General features: G+C 37.8%; 1 protein-coding gene across 3 annotated transcripts in view; it reads right to left on the bottom strand.

Moving 5' to 3' along the window:
• The window catches only part of ctrip (E3 ubiquitin-protein ligase ctrip), an 894,611-nt gene that overhangs the window by 675,248 nt on the left and 195,086 nt on the right, over positions 1 to 24,277 (bottom strand). For all 3 annotated transcript variants that reach the window (XM_090377644.1, XM_090377653.1, XM_090377662.1), the window contains exon 7: positions 2,187 to 2,270. In XM_090377644.1, coding sequence (XP_090233770.1) covers positions 2,187 to 2,270 — 84 coding nt within the window. The remainder of the gene's footprint in view (positions 1 to 2,186; positions 2,271 to 24,277) is intronic.

The raw sequence follows: 24,277 nt of genomic DNA, 5'->3' as shown, positions 1-24,277 counted from the left end.
TGGTTTCTTTGCTACTGTGACATAGTTGCTAATCAGACTGGTAAGACATGATCTCCCTTTAACTAATTCATGCTGGAATTATGTATAGTTGCATTCCCAGCAGGATGACTTTTTTAATGACTTCTTTTTCCACTGAACTCAATTATTTTCCCTCAAACTGAAGTCAAGCTTAGAGGTCTGTAATTACCCACTTCCCCTTCATCCTCCTTTATGAATAGGAGGAAACTTATGAATCCATCTGAAAATCTCCAATCTATTGGGAATCCAAGTATGTTCTCATAATCATGGTAAAAGGTTTGCTTATATTTCTCACTACCTCTTTTAATTTATCTTTTAATATATTCTATCAGCTCCAGGCACTTTATTTACTTTTGGCTTCAACAATTTCTCTTCCATTTTCTTTTGCATTATCACAAAATCATTTATCTCCCAGTTACAACTTTGTATACTTCTGATATTCCCATCCCTAAAAACTCCATTCATGAACGTAAATATAAAATATTTATTTAAATTGTTAGCAATCGGAATAAAAGGAAAAGTAGCAAAGAATTATTTCCTAATTTTTCTTTCTATCCTTAGCTAAAGACTTCTTGTAATCTGCCTTAGATTGTCTAACCCCCGTGGTGACTTGATTGCAAATTAATTTTGTATTTACTGCAGGTTTCTGTCTTTTGCCACTATAATCTTAAATGATCATATTTATAATCATCCCATGCATTTTTCTTTTGTTGTACTAATCCTATCAGTTTATCTGACATCCATTTAGGTCAAAATCTTAAACAGTATCTCAACATCTTGTATAAAAAGCACAATATTTCTTAGTTTATATAAAAGGCTTAGTAGCTAAAATGATTTCTTTGAAAAATAATTCTCATTTAGAATTTGAAGTTGGCAACAGCATCAGTTGGTCGCACTAAAAAGAATTTAAAAACTGTCTAAGGCCATTGCAGTCACTGTAACAAAAGCAATATGTCTTTTGTGCTCTCTACCCATGACTATGCATCCAGAAAAGCTCTGCTGCCATGTAAGCCAATGCCAATCAGTATCTGGACAGTTAAAATGCCCCATTATAAGCCATTTTGATTTGCTAGCCCACACTATTTGCCCATATAATTTTTCATTATACTCATCAGTCGTTTAGCCTAAAATACTCCTCTAATTGTGGTTTTCCCAGTGCTTATATCACACCAAACTGACTCAACACTGCACTGGCCACCAGCATCAACTGGGTGTGCTGCCTAAGATTCTACATGCTTCTTAACCAAGGGTATAACTCACACCCCTCCTATCCTGTTTTTTTTTTTTTTTTTCTGGTAGTTGTTGGCGCATAGGCTTCTGTGGCCATAATGCACCTCCCAAGGTTTTTGCAGCACTTTGATCTAAGCCTGAGGCGGGAATCGAACCCGCGACCTTTGGGTTGCCAGGCAGGCACTCCTGTCCTGTACACATACAATATTCAAAACCAATCCTTATTTCTGAATGACACCATGTTTCCAACATCCCTGTAACGTCCATATTTGACTTGACCAATACTTCATATTCATCAAATCAGTTTACTATACTAGCAGTGGTGTACAATGCAAGTACATGTGAACTTGGTTTTTGCTATTGGTTACCCTAACACAGCCCATGAGGAACCACCTCCCCAGCAAATCTTTAAATCCCTAACATTGCTTTCCAGTCTCCTGCATGTCCCAATAGAAACAGTGCAAGAATCATTTCACTTTGGCTTGCTGTGACTGTTAGTCTGTTTCCTCCTCACAAGTTAGCAGTCTTTCAATCCACCCAACACTGCCTCAATAACATCAGTAAATATTCTTGTACCTCTTCTATTTAAGCATATCCCATTCTCATAAAAACAGTCCCTCTTGCTTCCAAAACATAGCTTTGCAGCACAAGAAAAACTGAAGCTCAAAACAACTCTACAGGAAGATTTTATGTGGGCAAGCATGTGTCCACAGCATAGATTCTTTACAGATACACTTTTCCAATGAAAAAATAATCAAGGATGCAAATCAAAATTGGAGGGAAAAAAGTGGGCACATATTCAACTAACATAGTTATTTTAATATTTACATTAAGAAGTTCTGGTGCCCATGGTACAACAGCACACCTGTGCTGGGTTATGCAAATAATTTTGCAGAGCTATATCACACTCTATTAGCATATATTTTTTAGGTATTTACCTTGTAAACGACCCATTTCATTGTCATCTGATTCACTGTCTCCAATAGCTGCCATACCTGTTGCTATGTTCATTCCACTAGAAACTGGGGAACAAAAAAAAAAAAAAAAAAAAAAAAGTTCAGTTTAATAATTCTGCCAAATAAAGAAATCACTATAAAATAGTATTAGTAGTGGCAAAATGTTGCAAGGAAGCAAGCAAGCTCATAGTGATCAGCACTAAATAAAATAAAACATTTACTCTACTTCATTTGCATGTCCTTTCTAACAATTTTTCCAATCCTTTAGATTTATTCAAACTACTTTTACTACACAAGGTGGGAGTTTATTCCAACAATTGATTACTCTCTCTGGCTGAAGTCAAATTTCTGCACAACTATTTTACAACCTTTTCCAATTTAAATTTATGTCCTCATTTATCTGCCATCCAAGTAAGGATGCCATCAGGATTTATAATTTAAGAAATTCTCCGGAATTCAGACCCAGAAGTTGATGAAATCAAATTAATTTAATAGATAAAAAAGGATTTATTAAGCTTAAAAAAAAAAAAAAAAAAATTTTTTTTTTAAATTCTGGTTTCATTTTTAACAATCAATTAACTAATGCTAGGAAACCAAATGCAAATAAGAAGAAATTAATTTTTAAAAGCATTTATATAGTAATGATCTCAATCTCCTAAAGAACCTCACTTCAGAGTCTACACACCGATTTGAAAGCTGACTACAGGAAGTATACACATTTAGGGAAACTCACTTGTAACAGGGCCAAATACTTCAATGATATCTCCTTGCAGATGCCTACTTTCTAGATGATGAAATTTACAGAACCATCTTTCTTGGTAAGAGTACCCTTTTGTGCCCTAATTAATCTTTCTGCACTCTTTCCTTCATAAAATGAGGTTTTCAAACTTATGAAGTATTTGAAACATCACCTAACCACTGATTTATACAGTGAGATAATCACCTCTTTTTCTCTGCTGGCAAAACTCCTGTGTACCATTGAAAGAACCCATGAGCTGGCAGCCTCTCTGCACTGCTTAAAGAACTTCATGTAAGACTGTACAATTACCTCTTGGTCTTTTTAATCCTTCACTACTTTCAGTTTAGTATCTCCCAAATGTTATATTCAAGGATTATTCTAACCAAATGCAGTATCTTGCATTTATCAATATTAAACTTCAAACTGGCATTTTTCAGATCTTAGAAAAATGCCAGTTTGAGGTTGATTTTGTGGATTTTTTCATAAAGCGTTTTCATAAGCTTTATGAAAAAAATTTTCATAATTTAAAAAAAAAATATTTCGATTTTTTTTTTAAAACCTTTTTACTGTCATTACCAAGTCCCTCTCACAGTTAATGCTGTGATCCATAGCATATTCCTTATATTGTAAAGTCAGTACTTACAGGAATTATCAACAATAACTACATACATATCACAGGGAAATATGACAATTCCCTTCCCATCCCAGTAACGTTCAGTGGGAGAACACCTAATCATCAGCTTCTCTAATAACAGTAACATAATACGCTCAAAGACAGAAAAGATGGCATCTGACAGAAAAGAGGAAACTGCTGATGTCAGCAGACCTACACAGGTGGAGGTTTCCCAAAACATATTAGAGGGATGTATTTGTAATGGGGGAAAGGGGAGAAGAATTTATGCAAATTACCTGGATAGTTGGCAATATATTCTCTACTATACAAGCATCACAGAAGATTGCATTAATTCTCCATTTTCTATCAAGAAAATTATGTGTATGGCTACCCAAATCAGAGGCTACACACTATAGTGTCACAAACTAAGATATCTCTAGCCACAGAAAACAGAAGTGGAACTATGGAATTAAGTTTCTAGATTGTAGAGAAATGGGGAATGATGATGAGAAAGCATAACAATTAAGATTGTGGGGGGGGGCTCCTGATACTGCCATTAATCCTCAATAATTTATGCCCCTAAAAGGAACACAACTTGTTGCACAGCATCTCATAGATGCCATTTTTGTATCATATCAATTAAAATTTTTAGCTTCTATGTTTGCTTAACCAAAATCAGCATTTTACTAATTCCAGTTCATATAATTTTTTTGAAATTTCTTGTTTTGTATGTTTTTCACCTGTTGTACATTACACCAAATCTCTCAATTTCAATTTGGTTTTTCATTTGGAAACACCCAAAACACCCTTGTGGTTAGCGCAAATTTTTTCATAAAAAAAGTATACCACAGGTAAAAAGAGGTAAGTTATAATATGCCATTGGTACAGATATATTACCTGTAATTCATGCAAGAAGTATGAACATCTACATCTGTAGCTATATCAATTATAGGTACTATATCTGTAATAATACCAGTATTACTATTAGTAGCAGTGACTACTAACTGCTGCTAGCAAATGATGTAAAGGAAGCAAGTTTATCCATCACCCAAAAAAAAAAAAAAAAAACACTACCTACCTAATCTGTCCATCCACTCTAAATAATGTCAAGTCTTCCTTAAATTTATTCTAATTCATTTAATCTGTAGGTAAAATTAAGGCTGCTATATGAGCAGTGTTCACATATTCCATTTAGTTACAAAATCAAAACACTTCACTGCGTGGTGACTGTCAGATACCAAACAAACAGTTAATCTTTCATAATTCATGTAAATCCAAACAAAAACAAAAAATAATGCATTGTCATTTAAAGAATATTGGTGGGAAAATTATATGGAGGGCTTCAATTTTATTGACAAAATTTAAAAATACAAGTGAAACCTGTTATAACGCAATGCTCGGAGTCCAAGGAATCACATCATGATATAAGTACGGTCGTGTTAGAAAATTCTAGCCATTTTTTGGCATTCAAACTTCATATGTACTAACAATTTTGCTTGTCTCTTTTTTGTGCGATAATTGCAATACCTATGTCTAAGGAAAATCATGCAAAGAATAATAATGGAAATAATATGCAATTGTGTTGTTCCAATCTTTCATTGATGCACTATAAAATAAAGTATTTAAAAACCAATATTCATGTTGTTAAATACATATAAACACAACAAACACACACCTTTTGTCACCAAAACAAATCAATACTCACATAGACTGCTTTTCCACATGGTTGAATTGACTGTTACATTTGTGTTTTGAAATTAACAAATAGTTGAAAATTTGGGAGAAAAATAAAAACATAAATCACTCTGCATTGTTTCGACTACTAAGTAGATATTAGCAAACAAACTTTTGCACATTTTAGTAATTACTTTCAAGTCTTTCATTTTTTAAAAAATGATGAAAGGGTTCACTGTTTTACTGCAAATCTGTTTATTTTTAACAATTTCAATAAGATGTTTTAACTATAAAATTGAAAGGGTATCTACATTTTCTGTTTCAAGAAATTTAAGTCCAGTTTGCAAACCAGCAAGTGTATCCGCAACACTGGGTGGTGGCTCTGGCTTCTCGTCTTCGGTTGCATCTGGTTTGTTATTTCTTTGTTATTTGGTTTTTACGAGCATTAGCAACTAAGGCCATATTGCTCTGGAGATATGCGGTGGTCATTCCCTGACCTTTCCACATCCTCTGTATTTGGTGGTGACGGGCTCGAACCCTGGTCTAATCAAGAAGCGTGTGCGACGCACTGCTGCTCCTTCCCACCTGGCTACAGAGGCGCCTGGTTGCATATGGATCATGACTTTTGCCAATAATGTTATCAATTATTTACAAGTCAGTCGGGTGCTGATATTTAGGACACTTGTTGTCCCCATCTACCTAACATTCTATTGTGGCCCCTCTTTCACCATCGACGAACTGTTTCAGTACTCACTCAGCACTAGCCACGTCATCTTCTGTCAGGCCTTCATAAGTGTACCTTTCCAAGAACTGGTCAGCAGCAGCAGTGGCATCTTCTTCTGTAAAGCCCTCAAAGTAATTTTCTTCACCACTGTCTACTTGGGAGTTATCCAGGACCAGACTGGCACCCAATATGTTTCTCTAACATTTTTAAATATACCTTTTCATCATGGTTTCCCATGCTTTGCCAACGATGTAAAAAACTTCCTTTAAATTCAGCTTCTTTAAAAATGAGGTAACAGAATCCTCACTAGTGATTATTTGCTGTATCAGAGTCTTGCAGAAGTTCATTTTAAATGTTCGTATACGTAGGAGGATGGATAGGGCAGTTATACAGCAGCAAGACAGCTTTGGTGTCCAGCCCTTGTTGCTGGAAGTTTACGTACATCGGTACAAATTGCTTATGAAACCATTTTCAAAAATACTGGAAATCATCCATGCATTTTTTACTAAAGTCATAGGCAAATGGCATAGAGGCAACATTCACATGATGGAAGCACCATGGCGATTTAAACTTTCCTACATAAAGTGGCTTCAGTTTGTGGTTTCCTGTTTGGTTTACACAGAAAAGTACGATCACCTCTGTCTTTTAGTTGTTGGTGACTATTGTCAGGGAAACGGGGAACATGCTTTGTAAAAAGGATAGGTGGAACAGGACCAAGGTATGTCTGTCAGGGGCAAAGGTTGATGACGTTGTAGAGCAGATATCATCTTTTAAGGGCAAAAAAGGTGATATAGTTGAACACGTTGGCACTAATGATATTAAGAGTAGGAGACCAGCAGAATTACTTAACAAGTACAGGTCACTGTTGAACAAAAGCCATGAATTAGGGTTGAATTTGAAAGTGTCTGCAATTCTGCCCAGACACGACAGGAGGGAGTATATGATGAGAGCCTTGTCGATCAATTCGGCGCTGGAAAGATTGTGCAAGGCTCAAGGGATAGAATTTTTTTTCAGCCTGGTCTGTACTTAACAAGAGAGACTGCTTTTACAGGGATGGGATACACTTAAATAGAGAGGGTGCAAGAATATTTGCTGATGCTATCGAGGCAGTGTTAGGTGGGTCGGAAAACTGGTAGCTTGGGGGGGGGGGGAATACAAGGACTAATAGTTTAACAGTAGCTGCAGGCAGAGGTGAAGGTGATTCTTGCACAACTTCTATTAGAATAAGTAGATATTGACTGGAACTTGTGGGTTGGTCACTCACACACTAGTCAGACCTTTGTGGATTTATTGGATGATTGTTTTCTGCAACCTGGAGCAAGGGGTGCTGGGGGTTTCAGGGACGGATGGCAGTCATCGTGAAACAGGTGGGAATATGGGATGCGTTAGGGTAACTAGGAATAGGTGTATTTATGCTTGCATGTATACCACTAGAAGTATAATAAATAAATTTGATGAATTTGAAGTGTTGGTCAAGACATCAAAGGCGGATATTGTTGGAATAGCAGAGAAGTGGTGTCGCCCAGATATAAGGAAAGCAGAACTGGAATTTGAGGAGTACAATATGTACAGAAAGGATTAGACAGGATAGGAAGGGAGGAGGTGTTATGCTGTTAATTAAGAAAAACATAAAATCAAAAGAAGTAAACCCAGTTGATATAGATGAACAGTGCATTGTTGAGTCAGATTGGTGTGACATAAGCACTACGAAAGCAAAAATAAGAGTAGGAGTGTGTTATAGGCGTAATGACTCGAATGAGTACAATGAACAATTGTACAGAGAAACAGAGTAGGCTAGTAAATCAGAATATCTTTTAATGGGGGATTTTAACTTCCCAGATATTGACTGGAACTTGTGGGTTGGTCACTCACACACTAGTAAGACTTTTGTGGATTTATTAGATGATTGTTTCCTGCTGCAGAATGTTCGAGAGGCAACCAGAGAGATAACCAGATCAAGAGTATTACTCTTGATCTGGTTATCAGCAATGAACATTCATGTATTAAGAATTTGCAGATAAAGGAACCACTAGGTGGCAGTGATCACAGTGTACTGATGTGGTGTTTACTTAAAGATTGAATTACAATCAGGGGTAATGGAAAGGGTTTTTGCTTCCATAAAGGTGAGTACAGTGGTTTCAGACAGTTTTTAAATTCTGTACAGTGGGATCAACCGACAATGTTATCAACAGTAAATTCTAAGTGGAAAGCATTGAAGGAAATAATTGTTGATGCTACTAAAAGTTTCATACCTATTAAGAAATATTGTTCAAGGTTTAGGCCTAAATGGTTATCAAATGAACTAATGAGACTCCTGGCAGAGAAGAAAAATACATGGGATGCATATAAATTATCAAGCGACTCAGAAGCCTATGGCAGATATAAGCTAGTCTGTAATCAGGTCACAAAGGAGGTTAAGCAGGCGAAGGCAGATTACGAGAAATCTTTGGCAAAAGATGCTAAGAAAAACAGCAAGGATTTCTTTATTATATAAACTCTAAAAGGAAGGGGATGATACTGATTGGTCCACTTGACATCGATGGTTCTACTGTTGATGATCCTGCTCAGATAGCAAACAAACTGAATGAGTATTTTGCATCTACATTCACACATGAGGAGTTAAGGTTTGAAAATGGCAGAAGATTATCAAATAGTAGCAGGGTACCTAATGATTTTGTAATAACTGAGAGCAAAGTGGAGGAGAAATTGTTGAAGTTAAACATAAGAAAAGCACCTGAGGTGGATGGGATCTATCCAGTTATATTAAAGGAGGCGGCAAAGCAACTAACAAACCCTTAGCCATAATTATGAGAGCATCCTTGGACTCAGGGGGGTTCCCACGGACTGGGAACCCCCCTGAAATCTGTGAAAATGTATCCCCAATTCAAGGGGGATCGAAAGATGACATGAGTAATTACAGACCAGTTAGTTTAACTTCTGTTCCGGGTAAAATAATGGAGTCATTGGTTAAAGATGCATTGCAGGATCATCTAGACAAGACTGCAGCAACAATTCAGACACAGCATGGGTTTGTTAAGGGAAAGTCTTGTCTGAAAAATTTGATAGGATATTATGATGTGGTTACAAAGGAACTGGATGTAAAAAGTAATTTTGATATCATACATTTGGATTTCAGAAAGCTTCTGACACTGTTGCGCATGGAAGACTATTGTACAAATTGGAGCAGAATGGTATTAAGGGTAAGTTGCTACAATGAATAAAAGGATGGTTAAGTGGGAGAAGACAGAGGGTGGTAATTAATGGGTGCTGCTCTTCGTGGACTAATGTTAATAGTGGAGTCCCACAGGGTTCGGTGTTGGGTCTTGTTTTGTATATTTATCAATGATATTGATGAAGGTATATCAGGCTTAGTGTCGAAGTTTGCAGATGATACAAAGGTTGGCAGGGTTGTTAATTACAGTAATGGCAGTGTGCTACTGCAACAGGATCTAGATAATTTGGGCAGATGGGCTAAGAAATAGCAACTGAAGTTAAACCTTGACAAATGCAAAGTATTGCATATGGGTAGAAGAAACCCGAGAGAAACATACCAACTGTATGGTACTACACTTAAGGTGGTAAAAAATGAAAAAGACCTGGGAGTAATTGTGCAGTCAGATATGAAGTTTTCTGAGCAATGCGGACAGGCTGCCAGGGCAGGTCATGGGGTTTTGTCAATGATATATAGGAATTCTGCTAGCAGAGAAAAGGAGGTGATTGTCCCTCTGTATAAGGCAATGGTCAGACCACGCATTGAGTACTGCTTACAGGTCTGGAGGCCTCGTTTTAGGATGTAGATTTACTTGAGCATGTACAGAGAAGGGCAACAAGATTGGTGAGTGGAATGAATTGATCCTCTTACCAAGAGAGAGGCTTAAGTTCTGCAAATTACAGTGGCTGGAGACTAGGCACCTGCGGCGTGATCTGATTGAGGTGTATAAGGCCTTGAATGGGTTGAGCATGCTGAATTCTGATGGGTTCCTTTCACTTGTTCAGATAACAAACCTAAGGGGGCATTAATTCAAATTAAGAAAAGACAGATGTAGAATAGATGTGCGGAAATTTGCCTGTATCCATTAGGTGGTTAATTGCTGAAACAAACTTCCATCTGTCGTTATGGAAGTTGATAGGTTGAATAAATTTAAGGAGGAACTGGACAGGCATTTGGAGGGAATGGTGTGATTATTTTATTTATTTTTTTTTTTTTTTGGCTGATGCTGCATAAACTCATACACTTGCTTTCTTGCATCACATGCCACTATTACTATTTCAGAAATATTTCAGTTAGTGGAAGTGGGCCGGTTGGAACAATAGACAAAGTAAAGTAGAAAGACCGTGGATTTAAAGGAGCTCAGGGAGGTAGTCAACATCAATTTGATCCCTCTATCATACTGCCACTATCAATACTGGATAGTATGATAGATCCCTCTATCATACTATCCAGAGAATTCCCTACTACACTATACAAAAACAATGGCTGCAAGATTCAAACGAAATAACAGTTTTACGTATATTAAGTAGTAATCTACAAAAACTTTATCTAAATTAAAAATAACCAGGGTAACAATTAATATAAGACTACGTAAAAATTACAATATAAAATAACAATTAGGTAAATAAAAAGGCAAACACTTGTCGCTTTATCAGAGCCTGTAATTCACAGCTGTAATTTTTAAAGAGAGTCAGCTCAAAATGTTTTCTTTGTTCGTAAAATTGTTTTATTTTAACATATTTTTCATATTTCACTTATCCAGAGAAATGAGTATTGTCCAAATAAACAGATATTTGCAAGACTGTGTCTTACAAACTTTTTAAAATGCACTAGCATTTGAATTAGCATTTAGTATTACTAGAGGCACATGATGCAAGAAAGCAAGCTTATACAGCAAAAAAAAAAAAAAAACCCTTCCCATTTCACTGATCCATTCATTCCAAATGTTTGTCTAGTTCTGCCTTAAACTTATTTAAGCTATCAACTTCCATAACAACAGATGGAAGTTTGTTCCAGGAATCAACTACCTGCTAACTAAAGAAACTTCCACACATCTATTCTACAATTGTGTTTCCTTCAGTTTGAATCAATGCCTCCTTGGGTTTGTAATCTGAGCAAGAAGAAGAAACCCCTCAGCATTAAGCCTGCTCAATCGATTCAATCAGATCACCTCGCAGGTGCCTAGTCTGCAGAACTTAAGCCCTTCTTAATAACACCATCTTTTGTTCCCTTCAGTCTTGTTGGCCTTCTCTGTACTTGTTCTAGCAACTCTACAATCTTCCTAAAATGAAGCTTCCACAGCTGTACGCAGTGCTCAAGCTATGGCATGACCATTGCCTTATAGAAGAGGATAATCACCTCCTTATACCTGCTCACAAAATTCCTGTATATCATTGACAAGACCCCATGACCTACTCTGGCAGAAAGTCTGAACTGGTCAGAAAAAGGGAGGGTGCCGAGATCATGGTAGAGAAGAGTCAGTGAATTTTTAGCTGCTTCAAAGGGATAAGTATTTTTAATTTTTACAGTATTCTTCATTAATTAACACAGTACATTTTGTTTTACAGAGATATTAAACTGGTTTAGTAGAGTTCATTAGCTTCTTATTTTGAATTTAAGCAATTTTTGGAAGTTACGACTCCCGGTGTTGGTGCCAGTATTGTTGAACTAGCCGCCATATTTTGTTGAAAAGATATAGCTTAACAAATATATATATCTCGAACTGATAGCATAAGGTATAAAGTAAAACTAGATAGCGTAACATGAAGAATTGCATTAGGAATCTGTTAGCTTATTATAGTATTATCAATTAATTAAAAATAATATTAATCTTATTAAAATTCATTGTTAATTAAATTATATTTAAACAGAAATTATGACCCAGATTAGATCTGTGAAGCAAAGATCACAGACTAGTGAGAGTGCTGTGACCCGTGGGAGAAACGAAGGGAGCGAATCTCCAACGCATCACAGTCTCAAAAAATTTGCGAAATGTGAAATGTTTATCGACCTTTATAAAACAGGACATGATCAGCCAAGGAGATTGCCTTTGTGTGTGCTAGGTGTCTAGAGTGTCAAGAAATTAAGCACCATCTCAGCATTCTAATGGACATCTATGAGAACTTAAGGTGCAGGGTAAATGCCATTGAAGAAATTAATGAGCAGCCCATCAAGCTCTCAGCAGCCCAGATCAATGACAGAGTTCACTCCTGACCATCAGGCAAAACAGAGGCGATCTCCAAGGCAGAATGAACTGGTCAGGAACTAGTTATTGTTGGTGACCCTATTATCAGGGAGATGGGGAATATACTTTGCAAGTACAATAGGTGGAACAGGACCAGGTTATGTCTGCCAGGGGCAAAAGTTGATGATGTTGTAGAGAAGATACTATCTTTTAAGGGCACAAAAAGTGATGTTGTTGTACACGTTGGAACATTAGCATTAGTAGAGGCATGTGATGCAAGAAAGCAAGCTTATGCAGCATCAGCCAAAAAAAAAAAAAAAACTTCACTTCACTCCACCATTCGTTAGAAATAACTGTCTAGCTGAGCCTTAAATTTATTTACGCTATCAACTTGCACAACAAAGGATGGAAGTCTGTTCCACCAACCAACTACCCACTAACTAAGGCAAGTTTCTGCACATCTGTCCTACATCTGTCTTTCCTCAATTTCAATTTATGCCCTCTCAGGTGATTATTCTGAGCAAGAGGAAGAATCCCATCAGCATTGAGCATGCTCAAACCATTCAAGGCTTTATATACCTCGCCGGTGCCTAGTCTCCACACACCGTAATTTGAAAAACTTAAGCCATTCTTCGTAAGAGCAACCCTTTGTTACATTCACTAATCTTGTTGGCCTTCTCTGTACTCGTTCCAGCAGCTCTACATCCTCCTTAAAATGAAGCCTCCAGACCTGTATACAGTACTCAAGGTGTGGCCTGACCATTGCCTTATACAAAGGAATAATCACTTCCTTATCCCTGCTAGACAAATTCCTGTATATCATTGACATAACACCATGAACTACTCTTGCAGCCCATCTGCACTACTCAGAGAACTTCATATCTGCCTACACAATTACCCCCAGGTCCTGTTCATTCTCTACCACTGTCAGCGTAGTACCACAGAGTTGATACGTTGCTCTGGGGTTGCTGTTTCCTTATGTAGTACTTTACATTTGTCAATGTTAAACTTCATTTGCCACCTCTCAGCCCATCTGCTCAACCTTTCCAGATCCTGTTGCAGTAGCATAGTGTCAGTAGTGTTTAACAACCCTGCCAACCTTCGTATCGTCTGCAAACTTGGACATTAAGCTTGAAATACCATCATCAATAATCATTTATAAATACACAAAACAACAATGGACCCAACACTGAACCCTGAAAGACTCCACTAATAACACTAGTCCACAATGAGCAGAGTCCATTGATTACCACTCTGTCTTCTCCCCCTCAACCATCCCTTTATCCATAGCAGCAATTTGCCTCCAATGCCACACTGCTCCAATTTGTGCAGCAGTCTTCCATGTGCAACAGTATCAAAAGCCATTCTAAGATTCAAGTACATAATATCAAATCAAAGTTATTCCCTGCATGCAGTTCTTTTGTGACTGAATCATAGTATCCAATCAAATTGGTCAGGCAAGACCTGCCCTTAACAAAACCATGCTGCGTCTGAGCTATAACTGAATTCTTGTCTAGATGATCCTGCAGTGCTTCTTTAACCAGTGCCTCCATTAATTTACCTGGAACAGAAGTTAAACTAACAGGTCTATAATTACTTGTGTCAGCCTTTGATCCTCCTTTGTGAATTGGGGTTACATTTGAACATCTCCAGTCTATGGGTACCTCCCCTGAGTCCAAGGAAGCTCTCATAATAATGGCTAAAGGTTTGCTTATTTCCTTTGCTGCCTCCTTTAATATAACTGAATAAATCCCATCCACCCCAGGTGCCTTTCTTGTGTTTATCTTCAACAATTTCTCCTCCACTTTACTCTCAGTTATTACAAGATTACCTAGCTTACTGCCAGAGTTGAATACACCTCTGGCATTCCCCTCGCTGAATAACTCCTCATGTGTGAATGTCGATGCAAAATATTCATTTAGTTTATCAACTACCTGAGCAGGATCATCAACAGTTGAACCATCGATATCAAGTGGACCAATCTGATTCATCCCCTTGTTTCTAGAGTTTACATAAGTAATGAACTCCTTGCTGTTTCTCTTTGAATCCCCTGCCAAAAATGTCTGGTAATCTGCCTTCACCTGACTAACCTCCTTTGTAACTTGGTTACAAATCAACTTATATCTATCATGGGCTTCTCTGTCACGTGTTAATTTATATGTATCCCATATAAAGTTATTCAGCAAGGGGAATGCCAGAGGTGTATTCAACTCTAGCAGTAAGCTACAGAATCTTGAAATAACTGGGAGTAAAGTGGAGGAGAAACTGTTGAAGATAAACACAAGAAAGGCACCCGGGTGGATGGGATCTATCCAGTTATATTGAAGGAGGCAGCAAAGGAAGTAAGCAGGCCCTTAGCCATAATTATGAGAGCTTCCTTGGACTCAGGGGAGGTACCCGTAGACTGGAAATGTGCAAATGTGACCCCAATTCACAAAGGAGGATCAAAGGCTGACACAAGTAATTACAGACCTGTGAGCTTAACTTCTGTTCCAGGAAAATTAATGGAGGCACTGGTTAAAGAAGCACTGCAGGATCATTTAGACAAGACTTCAGTTATAGCTCGGACACAGCATGGTTTTGTTAAGGGGAAGTCTTGCTGACCAATTTGATTGGATACTATGATGCAGTTACAAAAGAACTGGATGCAGGGAATAGCTTTGATATTATATATTTGGATCTTAGAAAGGCTTTTGATACTGTTGCACATGGAAGACTGCTGCACAAATTGGAGCAGTGTGGCATTGGAGGCAAATTGCTGCTATGGATAAAGGGGTGGTTGAGGGGGAGAAGACATAGAGTGGTAATCAATAGACACTGCTCATCATGGACTAATGTTATTAGTGGAGTCCCTCAAGGCTCAGTGTTGGGTCCATTATTGTTTTCTGTATTTATAAATGATATTGATGATGGTATATCAAGCTTAATGTCCAAGTTTGCAGACGTTACAAAGGTTGGCAGGGTTGTCAAGGACACTACTGACACTATGCTGCTGCAACGGGATCTGGAAAGGTTGAGCAGATGGGCTGAGAGGTGGCAAATGAAGTTTAACATTGACAAATGTAAAATACTACACATGGGAAACAGCAACCCCAGAGCAACGTATCAACTCTGTGGTACTACTGACAGTGGTAGAGAATGAAAGGGACTTGGGGGTGGTTGTGCAGGCAGATATGAAGCAAGAGTAGCTCATGGAGTATTGTCAATGATATACAAAGAAATTTTTCCAGCAGGGATAAGGAGATGATTATTCCCTTGTATAAGGCAATGGTCAGGCCACACCTAGAGTACTGTATACAGGTCTGGAGGCCTCATTTCAAGAAGGATGTAGAGCTGCTGGAACGAGTACAGAGAAGGGCAACAAGATTAGTGAATGGAACAAAGGGGTGCTCTTACGAAGAAAGGCTTAAGTTTTGCAAATTACAGTGTCTGGAGACTAGGCACCGGCGAGGTGATCTGATAGAGGTGTATAAAGCCTTGAATGGTTTGAGCATGCTCAATGCTGATGGGATTCTTCCTGTAGCTCAGAATAATCACCTGAGAGGGCATAAATTCAAATTGAGAAAAGACAGATGTAGGATGGACGTGCGGAAATTTGCCTTTAGCCAGCGGGTGGTTGGTTGGTGGAACAAACTTCCATCCCTTGTTTAAGGCTCAGCTGGACAGGTATTTTGAACGAACAGAGGGGTGAAGTGGAAGTGGTTTTTTTTTTTTTTTTTGAACGAACAGAGGGGTGAAGTGGAAGTGGTCTTTTTTTTTTTTTTTTTTTTTTTGGCTGATGCTGCATAAGCTTGCTTTCTTGCATCAAATGCCTCTACTAATGCTAATGCTATATTTTTCAGTGTTAAGAATCTACGAATTCCATTTATATAACTTCCGTATCAAGTTATGTATTAATTAATTATATTACGTTTGTAATCTAAGTCGTTATATGTATTTAGTTAAAAGTACAATTTAATTGACAATGAAGTTTAACAAAATTAATAGATTTTACTGATTAATTGACAATATTATATTATATACTATACTAACGCTATCTAGTTTGGGATATTACGTTGTATCGTATAACAATGGTGGCAAGTTAAGACCATTTGCCACCATTTTCTATTAATTAAGTATTAATAGAAAGGACACTTAAGTATTAATTAACTTCCAAATCTTGCTGTCTCAATTCAGAATAAACTAACAATCCTGACTACATCTATAAGCTACTTATAGAAAATAATTTGATGTAACAATTGGTCAATAAAGCAGCTAAATATGGCTAAAAAACTTCTCGTTCAGCGGAGCTGCAACTTGTAACACGTGGATTTGATACCCTTACCGATACTTTTATGAACTTTTAGGAACTCATGATATTAAGAGTAAGAGATCTGCAGATTTACTCAACATGTACAGGTCAATGTTGAAAAACGTCACGAGTTAGGGTTGAATGTGAAAGTGTCTGCAATTTTGCCCAGACACGATAGGAGGGCGTATATGATGAGAGCATTGTCGATAAATCCGCCCTGTGTAGAGAGATTGTGCAAGGCTCAAGCGGTACAATTTTTTTCAGCCTGGTCTGTGCTTGTTGATAGGAGAGACTGCTTCTACAGGGATGGGTTACAGTTAGATAGAAAGGGTGCAAGAATATCTGCTGATGCTATCGAGGCAGTGTTAGGTGAAAACTGCTAGCTTGTGGGGGGGGGGGGATACACAACCAAAAGATTAACAGTGGCCACAGGCAGAGGCAAAAGTGATTCTTGCACTGCTTCTATTAGAATGAGCAGCAGCCTGGAAAGCAAGGTAAGGGGGATTCCCAGGACTGTTGGAAGTCATAGTGGAACAAATAAATACATGGGCTGTGTTAGGGTGGCTAGGAGCCACCCTAACACAGCCTATGTATACTTGCATGTACATCAATGTATACTTGCATGTCCACCAATGCTAGGAGTATAGTTAATAAATTTGATGAGTTTGAAGTGCCAGTCAAGATATCAAAGGAATATATCACTGGGATATCAGAGACATGGTGTCACACAGATATAAGCAATGCAGAATTGGAATTTGGGCAGTATAATGTGTATAGGGAGGAAAAACAGGACAGGAAGTGGGGAGATTTCTTAACTAAGTAAAGAATTACTTAGTTAAGAAACACAAAATCTAAGGAAGTGCATCCAATTGATGCTGGTGGACAATGCAGTGTTGAGTCTGTTTGGTGTGAAATAATCACTGGGAAAGGAAAACGAGAGTAGGTGTGTTTATGGCCTAACGAATCTGATGAGTATAATGAGCAATTGTGCAGAGAAATAGAGTGAGCCAGTAAACCAGAATGTCTTATAACGGGGGATTTTAACTTTCAGATATTGACTGGAACTTGTGGTTTGGTCACTCACACAATAGCAATACTTTTGTGGATTTCTTGCATGACTGTTTTCTACAGCAACATGTTCGAGAGGCAACCAGAGGGAGTAATACTCTTGATCTGATTATCAGCAGTGATTATTCAGGCATTAAGAATTTGCAGATAAAGTAACCACTGGGTGACGGTGATCACAATGTACAGATGTGGGAATTACTTAAAGATGTAACTACCATCAAGGCTAAAGGGAAGGGCTTTTGTAAAGGTGACTACAGAGATCTCAGACAGTTTTTAAATTCTGTACAATGGAATAACTGATGATGTTACCCACGTTGAATTCTAAATGGGAAGCCTTCAGGGACTTAATTTTGGAGGCTACTAGGCTTTTCATTCCAACTAAGAAATACTGTTCAAGGATTAAGCCTAAATGGATGTCAGATGAATTAACGAGGCTCGTGGCAGAGAAGAAAGATGTATGGGATGCATATAAAGTATCAGGTGACACAGAAGCCTATGGCAGGTATAAACTTGCCTGTAATCAAGTCACAAAGGAGGTTAGGTAGGCAAAGGCAAATTACAAGAAATCTTTGGTAAAGGATTCAAAGAAAAACAGCAAAGATTTCTTTATTTATATAAACTCTAGAAGGAAAGGGATGAATCAGGTAGCTGATAAATTGAATGAGTATTTTGCATGTACATTCACACATGAGGAGTTATTCAATGAGGGGAGTGTCAGAAGTTTATCAAACGCCGACAGGGAACTAAGTGATTTTGTAATAACTGAGATCAAAGTGGAGGAGAAATTGTTGAAGTTACACATAGGGAAGGCACCTGGGGTGGACAGGATCTATCCATTTATATTAAAGGAGGCTGGAAAGGAAATAAGCAAACCCTTATTTATGAGAGCTTCCTTGGACACCATGGACTGGAGGCGTGCAAATTTATCACCAATTCACAAAGGGAGTTCAAAAGGTGACAAAAGTAACTATAGACCTGTTAGTTTAACTTGTTTTTGGAAAAAATAATGGAATCACTGGTTAAAGAAGCATTGCATGATCATCTAGACAAGAGTGCAGTAATAGTTAAGCCACAGCATGGGTTTGTTGAAGGGAGGTCTTGTCTGACCAATTTGTTTGGATACTATGATGTGGTCACAAAGGAACTGAAGGCCAAAAATAATTTTGATACTATATACTTGGATTTCAGGAAAGCTTTTGATACTGTTGCACATGGAAGAGTGCTGTACAAATTGGAGGGGTATGGCATTAAGGGTAAGTTGCTACAATGGATAAAGGAATGATTGAGTGGGAGACAACAAAGTGGTAATCAATAGACACTTCTCTTCGGGGACAAATGTTGTTAGTGGAGTTCCCCAGGGTTCGGTGTTGGGCCCATTCTTTTGTATATTTATCAATGACATGGATGAAGGTATATCAGGTTTAATGTCCAAGTTTGCAGATGATACAAAGTTGGCAACGACAGTAAAAACAGTATGCTACTCCAACTGGATCTAGATAAGTGCGAAAAATGGGCTGAGAAGTGGCAACTGAAGTTTAACATTGACAAATGCAAAGTACTGCATATGGGTAGCAATAATCAAAGAGAAACATACCAACTGTGTGGTACACTCAGGGAAGCAGAAAGTGAAAAAGACCTAGGGGTAATTGTGCAGTCAAATATGAAGTTCGCTGAGTAGTGCAGACGGGCTGCCAGGGCAGATCATGGAGTCTTGTCAATGATATATAGGAATTTTGCTAGCAGGGCGAGAAGGTTATTATCCCGTTACACAAAGCAACGTTGGTTGGTTTTTGTAATTTTTTTAGGAGCATTAGCAACTAAGGCCATATTGCTCTGGGGAGATGCGGTGGTCATGCCCTGACCTTTCCGCATCCTCCGTATTTGGTGGTCACTGGCTTGATCCCCGGGCTAATCAAGAAGCATGTGCTATGCATTGCTGCTCCTGCCCCCCCCTAGCTATGGAGACGCCCCTCACTTTAGGAAGTGATGTAGAGTTGCTAGAACGAGTACAAAGAAGGGAAAAAAGATTGGTGAGGAGAACAAAGGGGTGCTCTAACCAAGAAAGGCTTAAGTTCTGCAAACTGCAGCATCTGGGGAGTAGGCACCTGCGAGGTGATGATCAGATTAAGACGTATAAGGCCTTGAATGGCTTGGGCAAGCTAAATGCCGATGGAATTCTTCCTCGTGCTCAGACTAAGAACCTGAGGGGGCACAGTTTGAAATTGAGGAAAGATAGTGCGGAAATTTGCCTTTAGCCAGCGAGTAGTTGATTGGTGGAACAGGCTTCCATCTTATGTTGTGGAAGCTAATAGCCTAAATAAATAATTTAAGACTGAGCTGGACAGGCATTTGGAACGAATGGAGGGGTGAAATGGGAAGCGCTTTCTTTTTTGGCTGATGCTGCATAAGCTTGCTTTCTTCCACCGTATGCCTCTATTAATGCTAATGCTACCTTCGTATCTCATTGCACAATTACCCCCAGGCCTCTTTCATTCTCCACTATGCTGAGTGTAATGCCACATAGTTGGTACATTTCTCTCAGGTTACTGCTACCAATATGCAATACTTTGCATGTCAATGTTAAACTTCAGTTGTCACTTCTCAGACCATCTACTCAACTTTTCTAGATCCTGTTACAGCAGAATACTGTCATTACTGTTATTAACAACCCTGCCAACCTCTGTATCATCTACAAACTTTGACATTAATAAGCTTGATATACCTTCATCAATATCACTGATAAAAATACAAAACAACAATGCACCGAACTCTGAGGGGACACCACTAATCACATTAGTGATTAGTGGGGTCCCCCATGTAGACAGTACCCACTGACCACCACTCTGTCTTCTCCCACTCAACCGTCCTTTTATCCATTGCAGCAACTTGCCGTTAATGACTTGCTGCTCCAATTTGCAGATAAAGGAACCACTGGGTGACGGTGATCACAATGTACAGATGTGGGAATTACTTAAAGATGTAACTACCATCAAGGCTAAAGGGAAGGGCTTTTGTAAAGGTGACTACAGAGATCTCAGACAGTTTTAAATTCTGTACAATGGAATAACTGATGATGTTATCCATGTTGAATTCTAAATGGGAAGCCTTCAGGGACTTAATTTTGGAGGCTACTAGGCTTTTCATTCCAACTAAGAAATACTGTTCAAGGGTTAAGCCTAAATGGATGTCAGATGAATTAACGAGGCTCGTGGCAGAGAAGAAAGATGTATGGGATGCATATAAAGTATCAGGTGACATAGAAGCCTATGGCTTCTACAGTACAGTAGTACTGTAGTCTACTTTCTACAGTAGTCTTCCATGTGCAACAGGATCAAAAGCTTTTGTGAAATTCAAGTATACGATATAAAAATATTTTGCATCCAGTTCCTTTTTTTTTTTTTTTTAACTGAAAACCCCAAACACGAGAGGTATTAGAACCTAGAGTACTTATTACCGTGCTAGGGTTGGAGGTTGAGAAGACGAGAGAAGATATTTGTTGATTGTAATTTTCAGAAAATATGTATGAAGAAAGGTTGTTCCAGAAAGTCGCAGTGGTATGAAGAAAGGTTATTCAAGAAAGCAGCAGTTGAATGAAGAAAGGTTATTCAAGAAAGCAGCAGTTGAATGAAGAAAGGTTATTCAAGAAAGCAGCAGTTGAATGAATAAATGAGGAAGATGAAAAGTTGGTACTGTGAGTTTGAAGTTTGACAGTAAACGGATGTTGGCTGGTGGCGGCACAGGTTCGGACTGTTTTGAAAGAGAGAGCAGGAATTATAGAAGCCAATTCAAAAGAACAGTGCCCGTGAAAGTATCTGTAGAAAAGGCATGCAGCAGAAACAGTATGTCTATGAGACGTACTGTTTGAGAGAGAAACTGTTAGAGATGAGCCATTAATTAACCTAACTGCCCTCTTCTGAATGGAATCTAGAAGCCTGAGAGAGGTTTTGGAGGCACCACACCAGATGGTTTTTTTTTTTTTTTTTTGTTAGTTGTTGGCACATCAGCTTCTGCGGCCATAATGCACCTCCCAAAGTTTTTGCATTTTTTTCTGTGATCCAAGCCCGAGGCGGGACTTGAACCCGCGACCTTTTTGTTGCCAGGCAGGCACTTTACTCACCTGGCTAGCCCCGTCGGCTAAGCCCCAGATGTGGGAACAATATTCCATGGTAGGGCGGATTTGCGATTTTCATTTGCAATAATCATTTTGCATTTTATTTCTGTGCAGAGAGACTTGTGGCTATTCATAAAGAAGTAATGCAAAGAACTGAACCAAGCAGAAACTCATCAAATAACATCTGTGTACAAAGGATTGCTGTTTACCATTAGTAAGCTAAAACGCCAATTGTTTAACAACTGAGTGGTACTTTTCTGGATCCCAATCAAGAATGAAAGCCATAAAAATGTGTACAGTGAAGATAACTATGTGAATGTTGCCAATTGTTAAATACATGCTAATATTGTATAAAAATGTGTTAAACAATAAACCTCTGTATGTAATAAAATTCACTTTATAATAAATCATATGGTTTAATTAGTGACACTCTTACTGCTAAATACTACTTTGAAAATATCACCAAGTTTTCACTCACTGAATGGCGGACTATAATTAGGGCATGGGTTGGCAACCTGTGGCTCTAACTTTTAGCCCACATGAAGCACTTAAAAATCAAAGACATGTGAAGTGCAAGTCATTTTAGCCTTAAAATTGAAATTGGAGATTTGGAAAGGCAAAAGACTGCCCTTGAAATTCTACACAAATGGATCCTGATAGATGAGTTGAAAAATCAAGACCAAATTGTGTTCGATGCGTGGAGTAGCTTACCGGACACATAAATTTGAAAATTTATTTGAGTATTTGCGTTTGAACTCCCGTCAGTTTTTGGTTTGACATATTTTGCGGGAAAATATTTTCAAACATTAACTATAATAAAAATAAATCAAGAAACTGTCTGAACAATGTGTCTCTCAGCATGTTCAATGATGAAAATTACGGCATACTCACCTGATATTGAGAGACTTGCTCGAGAAGTTCAGCAGCAAAAGTCACATTAATTCATACCTAATTGTATGTTTGTTACGTTTTTTCACTATTAATAAATAATATTTCAAAAGATATATTTTTTTAAATAAAACACCTCCCCACTCTATTCCATTTCTTAAACCGCCCCTCTCACCCTCCCCCAGCTTGGGTTGGGTCAAATTCTCTCTTCTTTTAAATTAGATCAAAAATGGCTCTTCACTCAAAAAAGGTTGCCGGCCCCCTGAATTAGGGTAATCATGCAACTTGGCCATTATAATAAGCACATGTACCCATCACAAATGGACTTGGCTGTAAACTGCAGTATTCTATCGTCAGTTATACTTTTGTGTAATGAAAACCCCAAATTTTCATGGAGGGGACAAATAATTCTCATCAGATTCAGATAAATTGGACATTTTGAAAATAACCAATAAAAAGTCCTCCTAATCCAATAAAAATAACTCTTACCATCAATTTAATGATGTGGTAGCAGTCATAAAATCACACACAAGGTATTGCCAACTTGTGCATATGTGAATATACATCCACATATGCACAAGTCTAACAATAACCATAACATTGCAAAATTAACTGTAAAGGAGTAGCTGTGTAAATATTGTAACAACGCCCAGCAATTGTTCTACATTTTATAAGAAAAATTTATAAACAGAAATTTAGCTTCAGAATACAAACATAAAAAGGACAAAAAAATCACAATGCAGTAGTAATTTCTAGCCATATGAAAGGCAGATATTGAAAAAAACACAAGCATTTGCTGAAGGATAGGAGCCACCAAAGACAAACTTTGCAACTTTGTCAACATTGCAAAATAATGAAACATAACTGACATGGTCATTCTGTGACATTATCATTTCATTACTCTCACCAATAAAGGGTTATTTCGTATAACCTGAAATATATGTCTGTTATCTCCTATAATTCACAGCTAGAAAAATGAACTTAGATCACTAGAAACAAAATTAATCCATTTAGCAGTCATAAAATCACATACAAGGTTGTTGTTGCTTTGGTTTTAAGGAGCATTAGCAACTAGGGCCATATTGCTCCTGGGATATGCAGTAGTCATTCCCTGACCTTTCCGCATCCTCCGTATTTGGTGGTCACAGGCTCGAACCCCAGTCTAATCAAGAAGCGTGTGTGCTATGCACTGCTGCTCCTGCCCACCTGTCTACAGAGGCGCCCAAGGTATTGCAAACTTTGTGGTACATTTTTCATCCTATTCAATAAGCACATCTCATTTTCAACAACAAAATGTGGGGAGGGGGGGAGAATGAGCCTGAAGAACTATCTGTTATACATTATCAGAACAGTTATTGAATATTTACCTCAAGTTTATGATATTAGCCAGAATTCACACTAACATAAATCGGGATATTATAATCACTGCCTATAACAGTTTACCCAGTAGTGTAATGGATAAGTTTCATGTTTTTATTTCTGTATCTGTAACCACATACGGATATAGGCACCCCCCCATCTATTCATTGATTATTCTTGACAGAAAAATTTAAACAAAGTGATATAAATAAGATATATAAATAAAAAGAAAAGTATGATATTGGGAAATGGAATAATCAACATAGACTAAATCACTGAATGTTAAAACCTTTATATTTAATCATATCTTTAATTCTGTAATAAAATATTTTTGAAAATCTTATATTACTGAAAGCTATTTCAGAATTTGCACTGATAAATGCTAGGAATTACTACTAATTCCTGGCATTTAGTTTAGCATTCTTTTTTA

The sequence above is a fragment of the Mastigoproctus giganteus genome, chromosome 1, assembly GCF_048544385.1.
Source record: "Mastigoproctus giganteus isolate SK-2022 chromosome 1, ASM4854438v1, whole genome shotgun sequence".
Taxonomy (NCBI): Eukaryota; Metazoa; Arthropoda; class Arachnida; order Uropygi; family Thelyphonidae; genus Mastigoproctus; species Mastigoproctus giganteus.
Note: the sequence above shows the minus strand (reverse complement) of the source record. Positions and strands in the feature narration are given on the sequence as shown.